Source organism: Eptatretus burgeri, chromosome 4, assembly GCF_056783735.1.
Source record: "Eptatretus burgeri isolate ZD-2024b chromosome 4, Ebu_testis_v1, whole genome shotgun sequence".
NCBI lineage: Eukaryota > Metazoa > Chordata > Myxini > Myxiniformes > Myxinidae > Eptatretus > Eptatretus burgeri.
Window position 1 is genome coordinate 11,488,088 of NC_140964.1, and position 19,804 is coordinate 11,507,891.

A 19,804-nucleotide genomic window follows, 5' to 3' on the forward strand; every position below is an offset into this window, starting at 1 on the left:
TTAAGATGCCCCCCCCCCCAAGACTGTCATAAAGTTTGGGGAGGGTCTAGCTACATATGTGGACGGAGTGTTTGAGCTGCAATTAAAATGATATTCACCTGACGACAAATTTGACAAATGATTTGACAATTTTTGTTCAACTTTTTAAACTGTATTTAATTGTTTTGATAAAGGAAATGGATTAATAATTGAGAAGGTCAGAGGAAGTGATAGATGGTTTGTGTATGCGAGTTGGAAAATGGCAGGAAATTGCTGTTTTGGTGAGAGAGAAGTGGAAAGATAGAAAATGTCAGAGATTACAAAATGTCGATGGAATTCAGTGCTGAGATAGAGATTGGTTAAACATTATTTTTGGGATATTTTAGTTCCATTTCAACATGAAAGAAACTGGATGCTCACCAGGTTAACGTAAAACAACGTTAGCATTTGGGTGTTGTTTAAACTGTTTGGGGAAATTTTGTAACAATGTTATCAAAGTTCTTGTTTCAAAATGGACGCTCTGCAGCTCGGCAACTCGATGCCAGGATGGCCGAGCGGAGTGGAACTCTCAAATTGGGGGTTGTGCGGTAACTGTGTTAGTTACTTTCAGACTAAGCTCATAAAAAACCTTGTTAATCTGTTAATTGAGGATAAGGAAAAATTACTGGGAATTAAATCAAGATAATAAAAATGGCAGTTGCTCTGGAAATATTTGTGAATGAAACTGTAAATTGTTTTGCAGATGTGAATGTTAAAATGGTTACTGTGCAAAAATCGATTTGGATTCGGTACTTGAAGAAATAGATAACTTTCATATTTTGGTATGGACGATGGGATATTTTGTGAAAAGAATTATTGATCGCAAATTGGAACCCTGATAAAGACTGTTTGCTTTTACATGGAAATAGCAAATGAGATGAATGTTTTGAATAACCGATGTTAACTTTGATTTTGTTTGTTTCGGAGTGTTGAAGCAGTCAAACAATGCAATGTACGATTTCATCTAAATGAAGCTTGGGAAGAACTTACACCGAAAGATTGGATGATGGGAGAACCCAGATTTGGGTGATTGGGCATTCAACACGTGATCATGAAACTGTACCCCTTCCTGAGGAGATAAGATGGAGCAATGCGGGGAAAAAAGAAAGAAAAACCCACTGAGGAGAAGGTTGAGCAAAGTCTTAACGTCGGCGTTGTGTGGTGCCTGCGTGGAGGAATGTTCTCAGCCACACTCTCGATTGCCGCTCTGCAAATACATCGTGAACTTGCTGTGGTTGCTTCGATGTACGACAGGCCTGGAGTTCCACACTGCGAATCCTCTGCAACATGTGTTCAATGGTGCGGGTGGGGGGCTCGTGCTGCAAAGCGACTGCATCTAACGTGCACAGCTCGCTTGGTGAAATCAGACCTGATTGCACGGACTGCTGCTGCGAGGCCCCAAGCTCTGTTGGGGTTGGATCTCTGTTCACCTCTCGAGTCCTTTTTGTCTCCTTCAACCCAGTGTCCGGCCCAAGCTCGTAATTACCAACATCTATTTTCTACTAAGCTCAAGGAGTGCTTCAACTGTGTTTATATGAGCACTCGCTGCCATTGTTGATTAAACTTGAGTAATGGAAATCTTTTCTCCTTCAGGAATGGGATGTACTAATCAAGTGTAAGAAAATTATTCAAATTTTCCTCAAAAAAAAAACGGGAGTGTGGAGGAAAAATTTATATTAATGTATTCTAAATTGTAACAAATGGGGTTTTAGAAATGCAAGTTTTATGCTGCAAGTCGAATTGGCTGTCTTTTTTGGCCAAGAGTCTTTTTCCCTAAAAGTTGATAAAATGTCTTGCTCTGGAGCGGTGTGACCTGAGCTGTTAACAGCGAACTTTTGCCTCAAAATGTACGAAGTGGCTTCTCGCCTCAAGGACACGTCTGCAGTCAGGGTTGATAGCCCCCACCACTCTCCCATGAAAGTATAAAATGCTTTGAAATGTAATCTTGTTTTAGTGCAAGTACCTGAGGATGTATAGCATCTCAGTGGCTTGTACTCCTTGGGACTGACCAAGTACCAAGTTAGAATAAAACTCTGATGTAATGTGGAAGTGAATTGAATCGGGTTGGTTTAACTGTTAACTAAGAGTAAGAATAAATGGAATAGAACCAAATAATATTGCAACAAATGGGGATTCTTAAGTTCATTGTACGAGGGTGAGAAGTGTATGGTGAATAATTAGAAAATAAATTGTTTCACAAAGAAAGGACTTGTGTGGACATCGGTTATCAGTGTCGGTGGTTTTATGCAGGATTTTATAACCAAATCGGACAAACGTTAAACTTTGCCTGAAGTTAAATAGGATTCCACAATCAACCAGGAAGAATCCTTCAATGATCACAACGGGGTGGGTGAAAAAAATTCAAATCAACATGGAGAATGAAAACCGGGATTTACAAACAGACATCGTCATCACGAACACACATTTGCGGGGCATTGTAGATGGGATGAATGGCATCACGTGATGATGACCGGTCAGATCCGGCTCCCGATGTTTGAGATAGATATCTTGCATTCGAGTGCTGACGGCAGTAATAGAATGGTAGTCCGGAATCCTAGCGCTTGATACAAGCACAGTCGAAAAGTCAGCAGTATATACAGGAAATGAGTTTTTTTTTCACGACTTCACACATGGCTGCACTCTTACTGCCACATTTGAATCCTGTATTCTCCATTTTCGAATGTCTTGTTACTTCCATGTAAAGATGTGTACCCTCATGGCATAGAACTGTCGGAGCAGTTTATCCTTCATATCATGGCAGGATGGAATAGGAACATCATGAGTGAGGTCATCAGCTTGCTCAACTTGTATTACTAATAAGTTCTTCCCTTACGGCTGGCCTTCGACCTCTCTAAAGTAGTGCTCTCCAGCGATGAAGACTTTCATTCCTGTGTCCGAGCAATGGGTGAGACAGCCTTCTTTGTATTCCTTGAGCACAGTCAGAGCTGTTCAAATGGGGAGCAACATGGATCCTTGAAACCACGTGACCGGTGATCAGCCAATCACAATGCTCCATGGAGAGAACAAAAGATGGCCAGACTTTGTGTACAGCACTACTACTCTCAATTACATTTGCACTTTCTCCACATTTATCTTGTTTGTCAGCTTTCCCTCTCTGCTCACATCCTTTTACCTACTATAATCTACCTCCCCCCATCCCCCACCATCCCCTCACCCCCTGTTCCATTGTCCTGTCCATATATCCCAACCCAACTCATTATGTTGCTCGTCTTGCCAATTCCAATTCCAGGTCTGTTCTCTACCTGTTCCTCTCTGTTCCATTGTTGTGTTAACCTTTCACCCAGTCTTTCAGCTCTTCCATTAAACCCATTATGGGAAATTAAAGTTTGATTGTTGATGAAATTCAAAAAATTATCACATTTAAATCATCATCCTGAAAATAACTAGGCGAGTGAGATGTAGATTAAAGTTTATTCAACACGTGAGCACAGAAGAAAGAGGAGGAGGAGAGGAGATTGGGACCAGACTCTCTGCAGAGCGTTGGTGCTGCCAAAGCAGTCTCCTTGGCTATTGGGTACAATCCTGGACGGGTCGCCACTCCGATACAGTATACCAGCATGCTGGCACTCATTTTGCCAACCCCGGAAGGATGACAGGCCAAGTTAGCCCCACCTGGTCTTAATTCAACAGCTGAGCAGGATTTGAACTCAGGACCCAAGGATCCAAATCCTACCACCCGAACCATTAAGCCAACAACAGGCATAGAACAAAGAGGCTGCAAGTAATACACATTGGCTCAAGAGTGGATTGCTTGTTGACAATTGACAAGAGTTTCTATCTGTTAACATCCTACTCTATTATTAAATATATGAGTCGTGTGTGTGTGTGTGTGTGTGTGTGTGTGTGTGTGTGTGTGTGTGTGTGTGTGTGTGTGTGTGTGTGTGTGTGTGTGTGACCATTTTTTCTCAGAGATTGCTGAAAGGATCTTCGTCAAACTTTCAGATTCATGAGTGAGCATTTTAGAAAAAAAAGTTCTTTTTTTGGATTTTTTTATTTATTTTCTTTTTAAAATCGCTCTATAAAGCCTAAGCCTTTGAAGATATGTGAAAGGTAATATTAAATGATCCTCAACCCCATTCCTTTGTGGGTGTAGAAAAGTGTTTTAAGGCCCCACAAAAAAAAACAGACGGGGCGCCGCCAGGTACCCCTGCTCGTATCAAATAAAGAAATTCTATGCATGTTTGTATGAATGTATGTATGTATGTATGTATGTATATTCCTCTGAAAAATCACAGGAAAAAAGGGCCCGATCTCCACCAAATTTTACAAATATGTTGGTAGTACCAACGGTAATCCCACCCCCCCCTCCTTTGAGGGGGAGCGAGACGAATTGCCAATGCTCCCGAAGGGAGTGAGTGTTTCTCGTACAGTAATTGTAAAACTAAGTCGAACACAGTTCATTCACCCACAATAGTTAAACCGAATTGAACATGTTTTAAGAATGTAAACATGGTATATATGAACTCCGGACAATGCAAAAACAATGTTCTTGAAAGATAATCTTACTATAATTCATCGTCTGTCCGTCCGTCTGTTCCCAGGTACTGCAACAGCGGCTGAACCGATCGCAACCATTTTTTGGGGTGTGTAATCCTGGGACCCCTTGGAGTAAAATAGGCATAAATATAATAACATGACCCCCTTGACGTCTCCCGCAGGGAGCGGGTGCTTCTAGTACTTTGAATGCGATAATGACCGATCCAGTATTTATTTGTTGCTTTTTCTTAATGACTGTGGCTAATAGAAAAACAGTCAAGTAACAGAGGTTAGATGATGTCCTTATCTTACAACCTGGATGGGCAGCAAACAAGTTCATCGTCATTGCAAGATGTGTTCGTTGTTCCAAAAACCAACTGCCAGTGAAGTTTCCATCAATTTTCCAACTGTTTCTCTGCTGGCAGAAAAAGCTGCATTTCTGTGCAACCTGCAGATAATTACAATGATCAGGATGAATACAAAATTTGAAAGCCTTGCATTTGGGTTAAACTCACTGCATGGTCTTCTCATTGATAACATCGATGACTGGGCAAGGCACGATGCGTCGGTTACTATGGATGCGCTCCAGCAGGGGTTCGAGCCAACCGACACCACATTCAATATGCGAGTCCAAGAAGAGTAGAACATCACCTGGGAATTACACAACCATAAGATAGCGTGTTTCAGAACACTTTCACAGAATGCAAACCGTTTTATATTATAAAGTTTGCATCATAAAAAAAAACACACACACACACAATGATGACGATTCCAAGTGGTAACTCGAGCTTTTGAGGGTTTTGGATACAAAAATCCAGATTTTGGGTGTGAACGGTTACAGAGTGTAAAAAGGTAACAATGCATTGAATCAACAGGACATTGATTGAGGTATGCGAACTGCTGTTTGAAGCAAGGAGAAGCTGTAGTTTCGGGGGTTAACCCTTCGTCGGATGAAAAGGGCTCCGACAAAAGAACCCTCTTTTGCTCTGACGAAAGCTTAATGCCTGAAATGTCACTTCTCCTTTCTTCCAGGGGCAGTCAGCATCACTCGATCAAGGTCCTGTTGATTCCATCAATTGCTCAACAGTTCACAAACACAGATCAACACTGTCCTTCACAAGCAAGACTAGATCTTCATTCTGAAAAAGGACAACAAACTGGCGGTGTTACGGTTTGACATAACAAGCAAGGGAATAAATGAAGAGGAAAACGAGCTGATACTCCAGGTACCCCGCCTTTTGTGTGGCATGAGGAACGGATCTGCGTAATATGAAAGTTAAATCTTGAACGGTTTTTGAAATATCATGCACATAAGCCAAGTTACAGAGATGGTTGCCATGACAAGATAATTAAGCCAATCACAGCTGTGATCTAATCAGGTTAAGATAATGTCACGTGGAATAGATATCTGCGATATGAAAGCTGAACGTTCAACAGTTTTTAAAATATCACGTACACAAAACTACATGGACGGATGATCGGTACATGGATGGATCAGTCGGTCGGTCAGACGGAGATCATTTTAATGATATCCGTCTCAGACCTTGTCGGAGGGGCGGAGGACAAAAATGAGGAGGGGAGGAAACACAGTAATCCGCAAGTGAGAAAGTTGCGTAAGGTGGGGTTAATAGAGGTAGAAAAGATGGCAGGTAGAAAAGGGGGATGACATGAGAGGGTGGTACCCCAATAGCATGAAATGCTCGAGGGAAGAGTGCAATTGAACAGCCTCCAGAAGGCAGTTTTTAGGAGTTCCAGAAGTGTAAGCACCATGTTAGTGTTGTGATAAAGGCGGAGACCTGTGGAAGTACCTGTGGTGTTGGCACTCCCCTTGAGACGAGCCCTTATGAGTCCATGCCTCTTCTTGAGGCGAAGAATACGCACCTTGTCAAACTTCGCCAAGTATGCGTCCAGCTTTGTGCCAAGATGCGCTGTATGGGCAAAAACCAATCAATCAAACCTCTTAACTTTGCCAAGCTGATCACTACTGCAATCATGTTGTGGATGTGAAATTAGCACCACCGTGTGTGTGTGTGTGTGTGTGTGTGTGTGTGTGTGTGTGTGTGTGTGTGTGTGTGTGTGTGTGTGTGTGTGTGTGTGTGTGTGTGTGTGTATATATATATATATATATATATATATATATATATATATATATATATATATATATATATATATATATATATAAAAACATATACATACATACTGTATATATACATCAGCATCAGCTCTGGGAAAAAATAAGAGACCACTCCAAAAAAAATTTAAATCAGCATCTCTACATGTATGGCAGCCATTCCGTTCCAGTGTCTGTTGAATTCCAACACACACCTCATTCTACTTAGTGAGGTACTGATTAGGTGATCACCTGAACCAAATCTTATTTAACAAGGAAAAGTATAAAAACCACTGCTGTGGTCATCGTTATCCTCTTGCAATAGGACCAGCTGGATGGCAAAAACAGTGCTAGTAGTACCTCAAAAGTAATTGGAATCAAAAAAATAACTATTGACCATGCCAAAAGAGTTGAAAAGAAAAGTTTTGAGTGAAGAAAAGAAGGGTTCAATTCTGTCTTTACTGACAGAGGGATACAGTGAGCGTCACGTTGCTTCCATCCTTAAAATTTCAAAGACAGCGGTTCATAAGAACAAGGTCAAGCAGCAGACATTGAGGACAACAAAGCTACAGACTGGCAGAGGGCGAAAACGACTTTCCACTGACCGGGATGACCGCCAACTCATTTGAATGTCACTCAACAACCGTAGGATGACATCAAGTGACCTACAAAAAGAATGGCAAACGGCAGCTGGGGTGAAGTGCACGGCGAGGACGGTTCGAAACAGGCTCCTAGGGGCAGGGCTGAAGTCATGCAAAGCCAGAAAAAAGCCCGTCATCAATGAGAAGCAAAGAAGAGCCAGGCTGAGGTTTGCAAAAGACCATAAGGATTGGACTGTAGAGGACTGGAGTAAGGTCATCTTCTCTGATGAGTCCAATTTTCAGCTTTGCCCAACACCTGGTCATCTGATGGTTAGATGGAGATATGGAGAGGCCTTCAAGCCACAGTGTCTCGCACCCACTGTGAAATTTGGTGGAGGATCGGTGATGATCTGGGGGTGCTTCAGCAAGGCTGGAATCGGGCAGATTTGTCTTTGTGAAGGACTCATGAATCAAGCTATGTACAAGGTTGTCCTGGAAGAACACTTGCTTCCTTCTGCTGTGACAATGTTCCCCAACTCTGAGGATTGGTTTTTCCAGCAGGACAATGCTCCATGCCACACAACCAGGTCAATGAAGGTGTGGATGGAGGACCATCAGATCAAGACCCTATCATGGCCAGCCCAATCTCCAGACCTGAACCCCATTGAAAACCTCTGGAATGTGATCAAAAGGATGATGGATGGTCATAAGCCATCAAACAAAGTCGAGCTGCTTGAATTTTTGTGCCAGGAGAAGCATAAAGTCACCCAACAGCAATGTGAAAGACTGGTGGAGAGCATGCCAAGACGCATGAAAGCTGTGATTGAAAATCAGGGTTATTCCACAAAATATTGATTTCTGAACTCTTCCTAAGTTAAAACATTAGTATTGTGTTGTTTAAAAATGAATATGAACTTGTTTTGTTTGTATTATTTGAGGTCTGAAAACACTGAATCTTTGTTTTTATTTTGACCAGTTGTCATTTTCTGCAAATAAATGCTCTAAAGGACAATATTTTTATTTGGAATTTGGGAGAAATGTTGTCAGTAGTTTATAGAATAAAACAAAAATGTTCATTTTACTCAAACGCATACCTATAAATAGTAAAACCAGAAAAACTGATAATTTTGCAGTGGTCTCTTAATTTTTTTCCAGAGATATATATATATATATATATATATATATATATATATATATATATATATATATATATATATATATATATATATATATATATATATATATATATATATATATATACAGTGGAGAGAGCAAGTATTTGATACACTGCCGATTTTGCAGGTTTTCCCACTTACAAAGCACGTAGAGGTCTGTAATTTTTATCATCGGTACACTTCAAGTGTGAAAGACGGAATCTAAAACAAAAATCCTGAAAATCACATTGTATGATTTTTGAATAATTAATTTGCATTTTATTGCATGAAATAAGTATTTGATACATCAGAAAAACAGAACTTAATATTTGGTACAGAAACCTTTGTTTGCAATTACAGAGATCAGACGTTTCCTGTAGTTCTTAACCAGGTTTGCACGGACTGCAGCAGGGATTTTGGCCCACTCCTCCATACAGATCTTCTCCAGATCCTTCAGGTTTTGGGGCTGTTGCTGAGAAACATGGACTTTCAGCTCCCTCCAAAGATTTTCTATTGGGATCAGGTCTGGAGACTGGCGAGGCCACTCCAGGACCTTGAGATGCTTCTTACGGAGCCACTCCTTAGTTGCCCTGGCTATGTGTTTCGGGTCGTTGTCATGCTGGAAGACCCAGCCACGCCCCATCTTCAATGCTCTTGTTGAGGGAAGGAGGTTGTTGGCCAAGATCTCGCGATACATGGCCCCATCCATCCTCCCCTCAATACGGTGCAGTCGTCCTGTCCCCTTTGCAGAAAAGCATCCCCAAAGAATGATGTTTCTACCTCCATGCTTCATGGTTGGGATGGTGTTCTTGGGGTTGTACTCATCCTTCTTCTTCCTCCAAACACGGCGAGTGGAGTTTAAACCAAAAAGCTCTATTTTGGTCTCATCAGACCACATGACCTTCTCCCATTCCTCCTATGGATCATCCAGATGGTCATTGGCAAACTTCAGACAGGCCTGGACATGCTCTGGCTTGAGCAGAGGGACCTTGCATGCGCTGCAGGATTTTAATCCATGATGGCGTAGTGTGTTACTTGTGGTTTTCTTTGATACTGTGGTCCCAGCTCTCTTCAGGTCATTGACCAGGTCCTGCCGTGTAGTTCTGGGCTGATCCCTCACCTCTCATGATCATTGAGGCTCCACGAGGTGAGATCTTGCATGGAGCCCCAGACCGAGGGAGATTGACTGTTATCTTGAACTTCTTCCATTTCTAATAATTGCGCCAACAGTTGTTGCCTTCTCACCAAGCTGCTTGCCTATTGTCCTGTAGCCCATCCCAGCCTTGTGCAAGTCCACAATTTTGTCCCTGATGTCCTTAGACAGCTCTCTGGTCTTGCCCATTGTGGAGAGGTTGGAGTCTGATTGATTGAGTGTGGACAGCTGTCTTTTATGCAGATAACGAGTTCAAACAGGTGCAGTTAATACAGGTAATGAGTAGAGAATGGGAGGGCTTCTTAAAGACAAAACTAACAGGTCTGTGAGAGCCAGAATTCTTACTGGTTGGTCGGTGATCAAATACTTATTTCATGCAATAAAATGAAAATTAATTATTTAAAAATCATAAAATGTGATTTTCAGGATTTTTGTTTTGGATTCCGTCTTTCACACTTGAAGTGTACCGATGATAAAAATTACAGATCTCTACGTGCTTTGTAAGTGGGAAAACCTGCAAAATCGGCAGTGTATCAAATACTTGTTCTCCCCACTGTGTGTGTGTGTATATATATATATATATATATATATATATATATATATATATATATATATATATATATATATATATATATATATATATATATATATATATATATATATATATATATATATATATATATATATATATATATATATATATATATATATATATATATGTATATATATATATATATATATATATATATATATGTATATATATATATATATGTATATATATATATATATATATATATATATATATATATATATATATATATATATATATATATATATATATATATATATATATATATATATATATATATATATATATATATATATATATATATATATATATATATATATATATATATATATATATATATATATATATATATATATATATATATATATATATATATATATATATATATATATATATATATATATATGTATATATATATATATATATCTCTCTGGAAAAAATGATGAAGTGGTGGAGAGTGTATCCAAGGATGAAAGAGTGGTGATTGGAGCAGATTTCAATGGACATGTTGGGGAAGGGAATAAAGAGGATGAGGAGGTGATGGGGAGGTACGGTCTTAACAAGAGAAATGTGGAAGGGCAAATGGTGGTAGAGTTTGCAAAAAGAATGGAAATAGCAGTGGTAAATACGTATTTCAAGAAGAAGGAGGAACACAGGGTGACATACAAGAGTGGAGGAAAGTGCACACAGGTGGATTACATCTTAAGTAGGAGATGCAACCTGAAAGAGATTAGTGACTGTAAGGTTGTGGCAGGGGAGAGTGTAGCTCGACAGCATCGATTGGTGGTCTGTAGGATGACTTTAGAGGTGAGGTTGAGGAAGAGAGTGAGGGCTGAACCAAGGACCAGATGGTGGAAGCTGAAGGAGGAAGACTGTTGCGTGAAATTTAGGGAGGAGGTGAGACAGGCGTTGGATGGTGGTAAAGATGGGTGGGATGATTGGGCAACGACAGCAGAAGTTGTGAGGGAGATAGCTAGGAAGGTACTTGGTGTGACATCTGGACAGAGGAAGGAAGATAAGCAGACTTGGTGGTGGAATGAGGAAGTACAGGAAAGTATAAGGAAGAAGGGGTTGGCAAAAAAGAAGTGGGATCGTCAGAGAGATGAAGAAAGTCGGCAGGAGTACAAGGAGTGGCGGCGAAAGGCAAAAAGAGAGGTGGCAAAGGCCAAGGAAAAGGCATATGATGAGTTGTATGAGAAGTTTGATACAAAAGAAGGGGAAAAGGATTTATACCGATTGGCAAGACAGAGGGACCGAGCTGGGAAGGATGTGCTGCAGGTTAGGGTGATAAAGGACATAAATGGGAATGTGCTGACGAGCGAGGAGAGTGTGTTGAGAAGGTGGATGGAGTACTTTGAGGAGCTGATGAATGAAGAAAATGAGAGAGAGAGAGAGAGAAGATTGGAAGAGGTGGAGATAGTGAATCTGGAAGTGGGATGGATCAGTAAGGATGAAGTGAGGACTGCTATGAAGAAGATGAAAAGTGGAAAGGCGGTTGGCCCAGATGGTATACCAGTGGAGGCATGGAAGTGCTTAGGAGAGATGGCAGTGGGGTTGTTAACCAGATTGTTTAATAAAGTCTTGGAAAGTGAGAGGATGCCGGAGGAGTGGAGATTAAGTGTACTGGTTCCGATTTTCAAGAATAAGGGTGATGTGCAGAGCTGTGGAAATTACAGAGGGATAAAGTTGTTAAGCCACACCATGAAGTTGTGGGAAAGAGTAGTGGAAGCTCGGCTGAGAGGAGAGGTGACGATCTGTGAGCAGCAATATGGGTTTATGCCAGGAAAGAGCACCACTGATGCGATGTTTGCTTTGAGAATGTTGATGGAGAAGTATAGGGAAGGCCAGAAGGAGTTACATTGTGTGTTTGTGGATTTAGAGAAAGCTTATGATAGGGTGCCAAGAGAGGAGTTGTGGCATTGTATGAGGAAGTCGGGAGTGGTGGAGAAGTATGTGAGGATCGTGCAGGATATGTATGAGGACAGTGTGACAGCAGTGAGGTGTGCGGTAGGAATGACAGCCCGGTTTAAGGTAAAAGTGGGATTGCACCAAGGATCAACTCTGAGCCCTTTCCTGTTTGCAATGGTGATGGACAGGTTGACGGATGAGATCAGACAGGAGTCTCCATGGACCATGATGTTCGCGGATGACATCATGATCTGTAGGGAGAGTAGGGAGCAGGCTGAATCGAGCCTTGAGAGGTGGAGGTATGCACTGGAGAGAAGGGGAATGATAGTCAGTCGGAGTAAGACGGAGTACATGTGTGTAAATGAGAGGGAGGGTGGTGGTATGGTGCGGTTGCAAGGAGTTGAGGTGGGGAAGGTGGATTGGTTTAAATACTTGGGATCAACTGTCCAAAGTAACGGAGAATGTGGGAGAGAAGTGAAAAAGAGAGTGCAGGCAGGATGGAGTGGGTGGAGAAGAGTTGCAGGAGTGATTTGTGACAGAAGGGTAGCTGCAAGAGTGAAGAGTGAAGGGGAAAGTATATAAGACGGTAGTGAGACCAGCTATGTTGTATGGTTTGGAGGCGGTGGCACTAACAATAAGACAGGAAGCGGAGCTGGAGGTGGCAGAGTTAAAGATGCTGCGATTCTCGTTGGGAGTGATGAGGATGGATAGGATAAGAAATGAGTATATTCGAGGGACAGCGCAGGTAGGACGGTTTGGAGACAAAGTGAGAGAGGCGAGATTGAGATGGTTTGGACATGTGCACAGGAGGGAAACGGAGTATATCGGGAGAAGGATGTTGAAGATGGAGCCGCCAGGCAGGAGCAGAAGAGGAAGGCCAAAGAAGAGGTTCATGGATGCGGTGAGGGTGGAAATGCGGGTGGTTGGAGTGTCAACGGAAGATGTGGAGGATAGAGCGAAATGGAGACGGTTGATCCGCTGTGGCGACCCCTAATGGGAGCAAGCCGAAAGAGGAAGAAGAAGATATATATATATATATATATATATATATATATATATATATATATATATATATATATATATATATATATATCTGTATACTGTCATGGCCAAAATAATTGGCACCCTTGCACTTTTTTCAAAGAACTCACAGCAATTTTCTCCAAAAATAAGTTGAAATTGACAAAAGTATTTGGTCTCCACATTTCTTTATTTCACTGTTACTATAACAGAACCTTTGTTTTTGATGCAGAACTTAATATATCCTTTTAAATCAGAAAATAAAAAGAAATGGCATTGACAAAATTATTGACACCCTAGCTTTCTGACACTGGGTTGAACATTTCACTCCAAAATGCCTCCTTGGTAATCTCCCGATTTCATGACGCCATGCACACGTTCAAGGCACCCAGTGTTCGAGGCAGCACAGCAACCCCCAAAACATCACTGAACCTCCTCCCTCCACGTTTGACTGTAGGGAAGATGTTCTTTTCTTTGAAGGCTTCATATTGTTTTCTGTAAACATGTAGATGATGTGCTTTACCAAAAAGCTCTAATTTGGTCTCATCTGTCCACTGGACATTCTCCCAGAAGGATTTTTGCTTGTTCAGGTGTGTTTTCGCAAACTCCAGTTGGGCTTTCTTATGTCTCTCTCTCAGCAACGGGGTCATTCTGGGTCTCCTACCATAGAAACCCCATTCATTGAGTTGGTGATTGATGGTGTGAGTTGAAACTGTCGTACCTTGTGTCTGAACGTGAGCTTTAATCTGTTTGGCAGTTGATCGAGGTGCTTTCCCCACCATTCGAACAATCCTTCGCTGAAATCTTCGGTCAAGTTTTCTCTTGCAGCCACGTCCTGGTTGGCTTCAGTGCCATGGGCCTGAAACTTCTTGATAACATTGCATACAGTGGACACAGGAACATCGAAGTCTCTGGAGATGGACTTGTATCCTTGAGATTGTCCATGCTTAGCTACAATCTTGTGTCTGACCTCCTCAGGCAAGTCTCTGATTTTCTTTCTTTTGTCCATGCTCATTGCGGTACACACAGTGACACAACACAGCAGAACGACTCCTTTTCTCCATTCAAACTGGTTGAATGAGTGATTTATATATTGCAGGCACCTGCAACTCACCACAGGTGAGTTCAATTCCAAAGTAAAGGAGAATCACCTGCTTGAAATCTCATTATTTCTAACAACTTCAAAAAGGTGCCAATAATATTGTCTGGGCTATTTTAGGATTTCTCTGTGTAATAAGCTAAGGTTTAGTAAAATTTTTACAGCCTTTTTTGTTTTGTTCCACTGCAAACCAAAGAAATACATTTGTGGATATGAAAATATTTTTTTAATTTCAACAATTTTCTGGAAGAAATGGTGCATTATTTGAAACAAGCTCAAATGAGCTAAGATCCTCGTCCTCTTAATGACGATGTCATAAAAACGAATATGACATCATTGTGATGTATCAGGTTTGCGATAAATTATCCGTGCTAATGTCCGGCTTGATTCCCGAAAACACAATTCAAACAGCTTGCCTTGTTTCGGAGATAATGGTGTCGGCGATTTCCATTAGTGGCGATATTATGACGTCAACTTTTTTTCGAGGAAGAATTTGCAAAATTGGAGATGGTTACTGCCTGCGCGTGGGCTTTCTGCATATACATGGCAAGTTTCACGAAGATCCGATGAAAACTCTGGGTTGTGAAACAAAAAATGTCAAAAAATAGAAATGACGTCATAATGATGTATGATATATGTGCGATAATTCATCTCTGCTAATGCCCTGTTCGATTCCCGCAAACAGAATTCAAACAGCTTGCCTAGTTTCGGAGATAATTTTTTTCGGCGATTTCCATTAGCGGAGATATTTTGACGTCATAACTTTTTTCTCGGAGGAATTTTCAAAATCGGAGAAGGTTACTGTCTGCGCAGGGTATTTCTACATATATATGCCAAGTTTCAGGAAGTTTCGATGAAAACTGTAGGCTGTGAAACAAAAAAGTCCACAAGAAGAAGATGAAGAACAACAACGTGAGCAAGACTTCGAGATCCTCCACGAGGATCTGAAAAGTGCAAGGGTGCAAATACTTTTGGTCACGACGGTGTACGTTTCGCTACACAGATATAAAGGCTCATTGAAGAGAAAGACAAGAAATGGAGAGAAAGGGTCACATTGGTGTATCTTTGGCAGCATGAGGTTGTTGACTGGCTTTATCAATTTTCGACACCTTTCGTGCTGGCATCATCCACAAGGATGATTTCAGAGATAAGATGGGGAGGTGAGCGGTTCAGAACACTGTGCACCGTGCGTAGCAATGTGCTCCATGTCTCTTCTATGAAGCAGATGACGATGCTTACGCTTGGCAGGTCCACGTTCACGCGGAGATTAGCACACCTGTGATAACACATTCGTATCTCGGTCATGACAGAAACACAAATGCACTCGCACAGTCTCAACAACATGAGAGCAGATCAGATTTAATTGATTAATTACTCAAGTACTTAGCAGGTGCTGTTACAATTAGTGATCTAGAACACTTGAACGCATCTGCTGATTGTGGTTGAGAGGCTTAGCCAGGGTCATGTGACACAGCTTTATTCTGTCCACACTATGCTTAAATTAATTTTTGCTTTGAATTCTTTGTACGGTGAAGAATTTTGGACTCATCTACTTACCAAAGATTGTCCTTTCAAGTTGTCTCGATATTACCATTTCAAGTGTCCCACCTTAAATCAGTAACAGTGTTTATGGAAGGAACAAACAAACAAAAAAACCATCATGATATGACTTAATTACCCATCATTCACAAAAACATCAATGGGAATACCAGGGGTTATTTATCAATTTCACCTTCATGAACATATTGCTTGCTTGGAACTCATCTAATGCAGAAATAGTTATTATAGTGTCATGTCAAAAGTTATCAAGTTAATTCAGGCTTACCAACACATGATGGCATGTTCTCTTGTTGGTTAAAATAAAGGACAGCCAGCTTAATGCCTCCCAATAATTACTGCATAATCTGACAAGCCGCACATGTGCCTTCACTTAGGGGTCAAACTGTCTTGGTTTTGATAATCCAAGTGATACGATTCCAAGATAAAAAGATCTGAATTTCCAATTTATGAGCAGAAAATATCAGGGTCCATCGATCATAAAACCTATTTGTTGATGTATTTATTTTTGAGAATACAAGAATACAGTTGATTAAACAAAATATTGTTGTCAACAAATGTTTATCATTTAGCAATCGAACAACCACTGAGCAATCGGTTATCAAAACCAAGGCAGTTTGACCCCTTATTGAAGGCAGACGATGCTGCTCGTCAGAAATGCAGTAATTATTGTGAGTAGTAAGCCGGCTGCAAATGTTTAAACATGTTGATATTAGTAAAGAAAGCACATGAAGTGTCCAAAACTGGTGGTGTTCTATCTAATATCTTATCACACCTGGCATCGAAACATTCACAATGCTGTTGTGAACGTATATTTCCACGAAAGATATGGATTTTATACAAATGAGTAAAAAAAAGCTCTCATGATGATGAATGGTATTTCACAAACAGATGACATGAAGTCACACTGTGCAATGACGTTACACGAGTTTTCTTTTTTTTTTGGTTTGCTAAAATTAATTAGCGGGGTCAAGAAATCCAAATGTTATTTGGCCGAAGCTGTCCTGCTGCAGTTTTCTGCAGGAATTTAAAGTGAAAACAACGTCGTAAGTTTTCGTCTGAAAAATATACATCTGTGTGATCTTGTGCGTTGGTGGACCGGACTTGTACATTCGAATAATACACTTGTCGCAAGACCCAAAGGTTCTTCACGCAATTGATCTGCGATAGCAGGCAAGTTTGCTCCAATCTTGGGATTATTTCAATAGTACAACACAAAACTTGACTTGGCCTGGTACACAACAAATTGGGACTGGCTAACTTATTGCTCTCACCAAGTTTTGAGGCTGCTTCTCATGTATACAGTGCCTACAGAAAGTCTACACCCCCTTTCAAAATGTTCACCTGTTTTTGCTTTATAGCATGGAATTAAATCGTATTAAATCAGATTTTTTTTTTCAACCTATGTTTACACATCGTAACCCACAACTTCCAAGTGAAAAACAAATTATTCAAGTTTCAGAAAATTAATTAAAAATACAAAACTAGAATGTCTTGGTTGGATAAGTGTCAACCCCCCCTATAATAGCAATTGTAAATTAGCTCAGGTGTAACCAATCACCTTCAAAATCACACGCCAAGTTAATTGGCCTCCACCTGTGTTAAATTGTCATTCTGATTATTATCTCCACCACAGAAGGTGAAGGAGGTTATGTTTTCAACCCTTTCTGTCTCTTTGCCTGTTTGTTAGATTTCGTAAGTATATTGATGACTTCCGTCCTCTGTTTGTGTTTGTGTGTGTTTGTTTGTAGGCACGATAACTCGAGAACGGAAGAAGCTACCAATGTCAAATTACACCACGTGATTCAGGAGGGTGGTGGCTAGTGCTGATTAGATTTTGGTCAAAATCGGTCAAAGGTCAAGGTCACGGTGAGGTCAAACATCCAAAACATTCGATTTTTGATGGTTTGGTACAGAATCATCGTAGAAACTTCTGGTTTGCGTCGCTACCTTCTCGAGAGACAGCTTTTATTAGACAAGGTCAGAGGTCAAGTTGACGATTTCGTAAGTACCAGTCTATGACTGCTTGTTTGTTTGTGTGCAGGATCTCAAAAAGTTGTGCACGGATCGGATGAAATTTTGTGGACAGGTTGGGTGTGTGACAAGGACGAATTGATTAGTTTTTGGTGAAGATCCAGATCTGACTACTAGAATTTTTGAAGTGATTCTTCACCATTGAGAGATCAGGCCAAAAACGATATATAGCATGATACTGTATTTCAAAAATGTATTGGGCCCGATATGTTCTCATGGATCAGGTATCGCGTAGCAGAGGTCGGCGCTCTACCGAGTGCCCTTCTGGTTTCAGAATAAAATCAGCTGTTTCTGGAAGTTTCCTCTGCTGGGTAGTGCATTTCACAGCAAAGTCTCATCCATGAGAACCAAGGAGCTTTCAAAAGACCTCCGGGATAAAGTTGTGGAAAGGCACAGATCAGAGGATGGGTATAAAAATATTTAAAAGGCCTTGAATATCCCTTGGAGCACAGTCAAGACAATCATTAATAAGTGGAATGCGTATGGAACCACCCAGACCTTGCCGAGATCAGGACGTCCCTCCATACTGGATGAACAAGTCAGGATAAGACTGATCAGAGAGGCCACTAAGAGACCAATGGCACCTTTGAAAGAGCTACATGCCTTTATGTCAAAGATTGGTCACTGTGTGCATGTGACAACAATACCCCAAGCACTGCACAAGTCTGGCCTCTATGGTAGGGTAGCAAGAAGGAAGCCATAACTCAAAAAAATCCCACCTTGAGTCCCGTTTGAGGTATGCAAAAAACCACTCCGGAGATTCTAAAGCCATGTGGCAAAAAGTTTTGTGGTCTGATGAAAGCAAGATGGAACTTTTTGGCGTAAATGCAAAACGTGACGTTTGGTGCAAACCCAACACAGCATATCACCAAAGAACACCATCCATACTGTGAAGCATTGTGGTAGCAGCAGCATGTTATAGAGTTGTTTCTCATTTCAGGGATTGGGCCACTTGGCAGGATAGAAGGGAAAATGGATGGAACAAAATTCAGAGAAATCCAAGAGGAAACCCTCCTGCCCTCTGCAAGAAAACTGAAATTGGGACAGAAGTTCACCTTTCAGCATGATAACGACCCAAAACACACAGCCAGAGCTACACTGGAGTGGCCAAGGAACAAAAAGATAAACGTCCTTGAGTGGCCCAGTTGGAGGTTTGACCTAAATCCAATCAAAAATCTGTGGCATGACTTGAAGATTGCTGTCCACCAACACTCCCCACGCAACTTGACTGAGCTTGAACAGTTTTGTACAGAAGAATGGGAAAATATTGCCCAATCAAGGTGCGCAAAGTTGGTCGAGACCGATCCCAACAGACTCACAGCTGCAATTGCTGTCAAAGATGCTTCCACCAAGTATCAACAACCACGTTGATACTTGGTGGACACTTATCCAACCAAGATATTGTCGTTTTGTATTTTTAATTAATTTTCTCATATTTGATGAATTTGTTTTTCACTGGGAGGTTGTGGGTTACAATGTATAAATAAAGGTGAAAAAAGTCTGATTTAATGCAATTTAATTCCAGGCGATAAGGCAACAAAAGGTGAAACTTTTGAAAGGAGGTGTAGACTTTCTACAGGTACTGTATATCCTCGGAGGGAGAACATTCAGGAAATTCCATCCCTCAAGAAACTGCTCGTACTTGCTAGATCAGTGGTTTTCAACCTTTTTTTTTTTAGTGGCGACCCAATTTCAGAACCTCTCTACATCGCGCGACCCAAAAGATTCAAAACCCAATTCATAATATATAAGATAAAATTTCATATGACACAAGAACATTTACTGTTTACTTTATTCACCATCGTCATGTTTTCATACACGAGTAAACGGAGAATAGCCGACAGTATCCAAATAGTACAGTTGAATGTTTCAGAAGTTTAGTCCAAATGACATTTAGATATATCAGTGAGAAGGATGAGCCTGTTTTTCAGAAACCAACTTCTCTATTTGTCGAGAAGTAGATGACAATGCCAGGATCATATCATGCTCCATTTCTAGGCGATTTCTGTTCTTTGTTTTAATCACCACCATGGTGGAGAACGACTGCTCACAGAAGTATGATTAATGATATGGCATGAGAACCT

The 19,804-nt window shown here is 40.8% G+C and overlaps 1 protein-coding gene across 1 annotated transcript in view; it reads right to left on the bottom strand.

Annotated features, from left to right (window-relative positions):
• The window catches only part of LOC147027480 (polypeptide N-acetylgalactosaminyltransferase 5-like), a 59,205-nt gene that overhangs the window by 15,499 nt on the left and 23,902 nt on the right, over positions 1–19,804 (bottom strand). The window contains exons 3-5 of the mRNA XM_085876940.1: positions 15,239–15,405; positions 6,324–6,443; positions 5,031–5,166 (exon numbers count right to left, since the gene is read on the bottom strand). Coding sequence (XP_085733066.1) covers positions 5,031–5,166; positions 6,324–6,443; positions 15,239–15,405 — 423 coding nt within the window. The remainder of the gene's footprint in view (positions 1–5,030; positions 5,167–6,323; positions 6,444–15,238; positions 15,406–19,804) is intronic.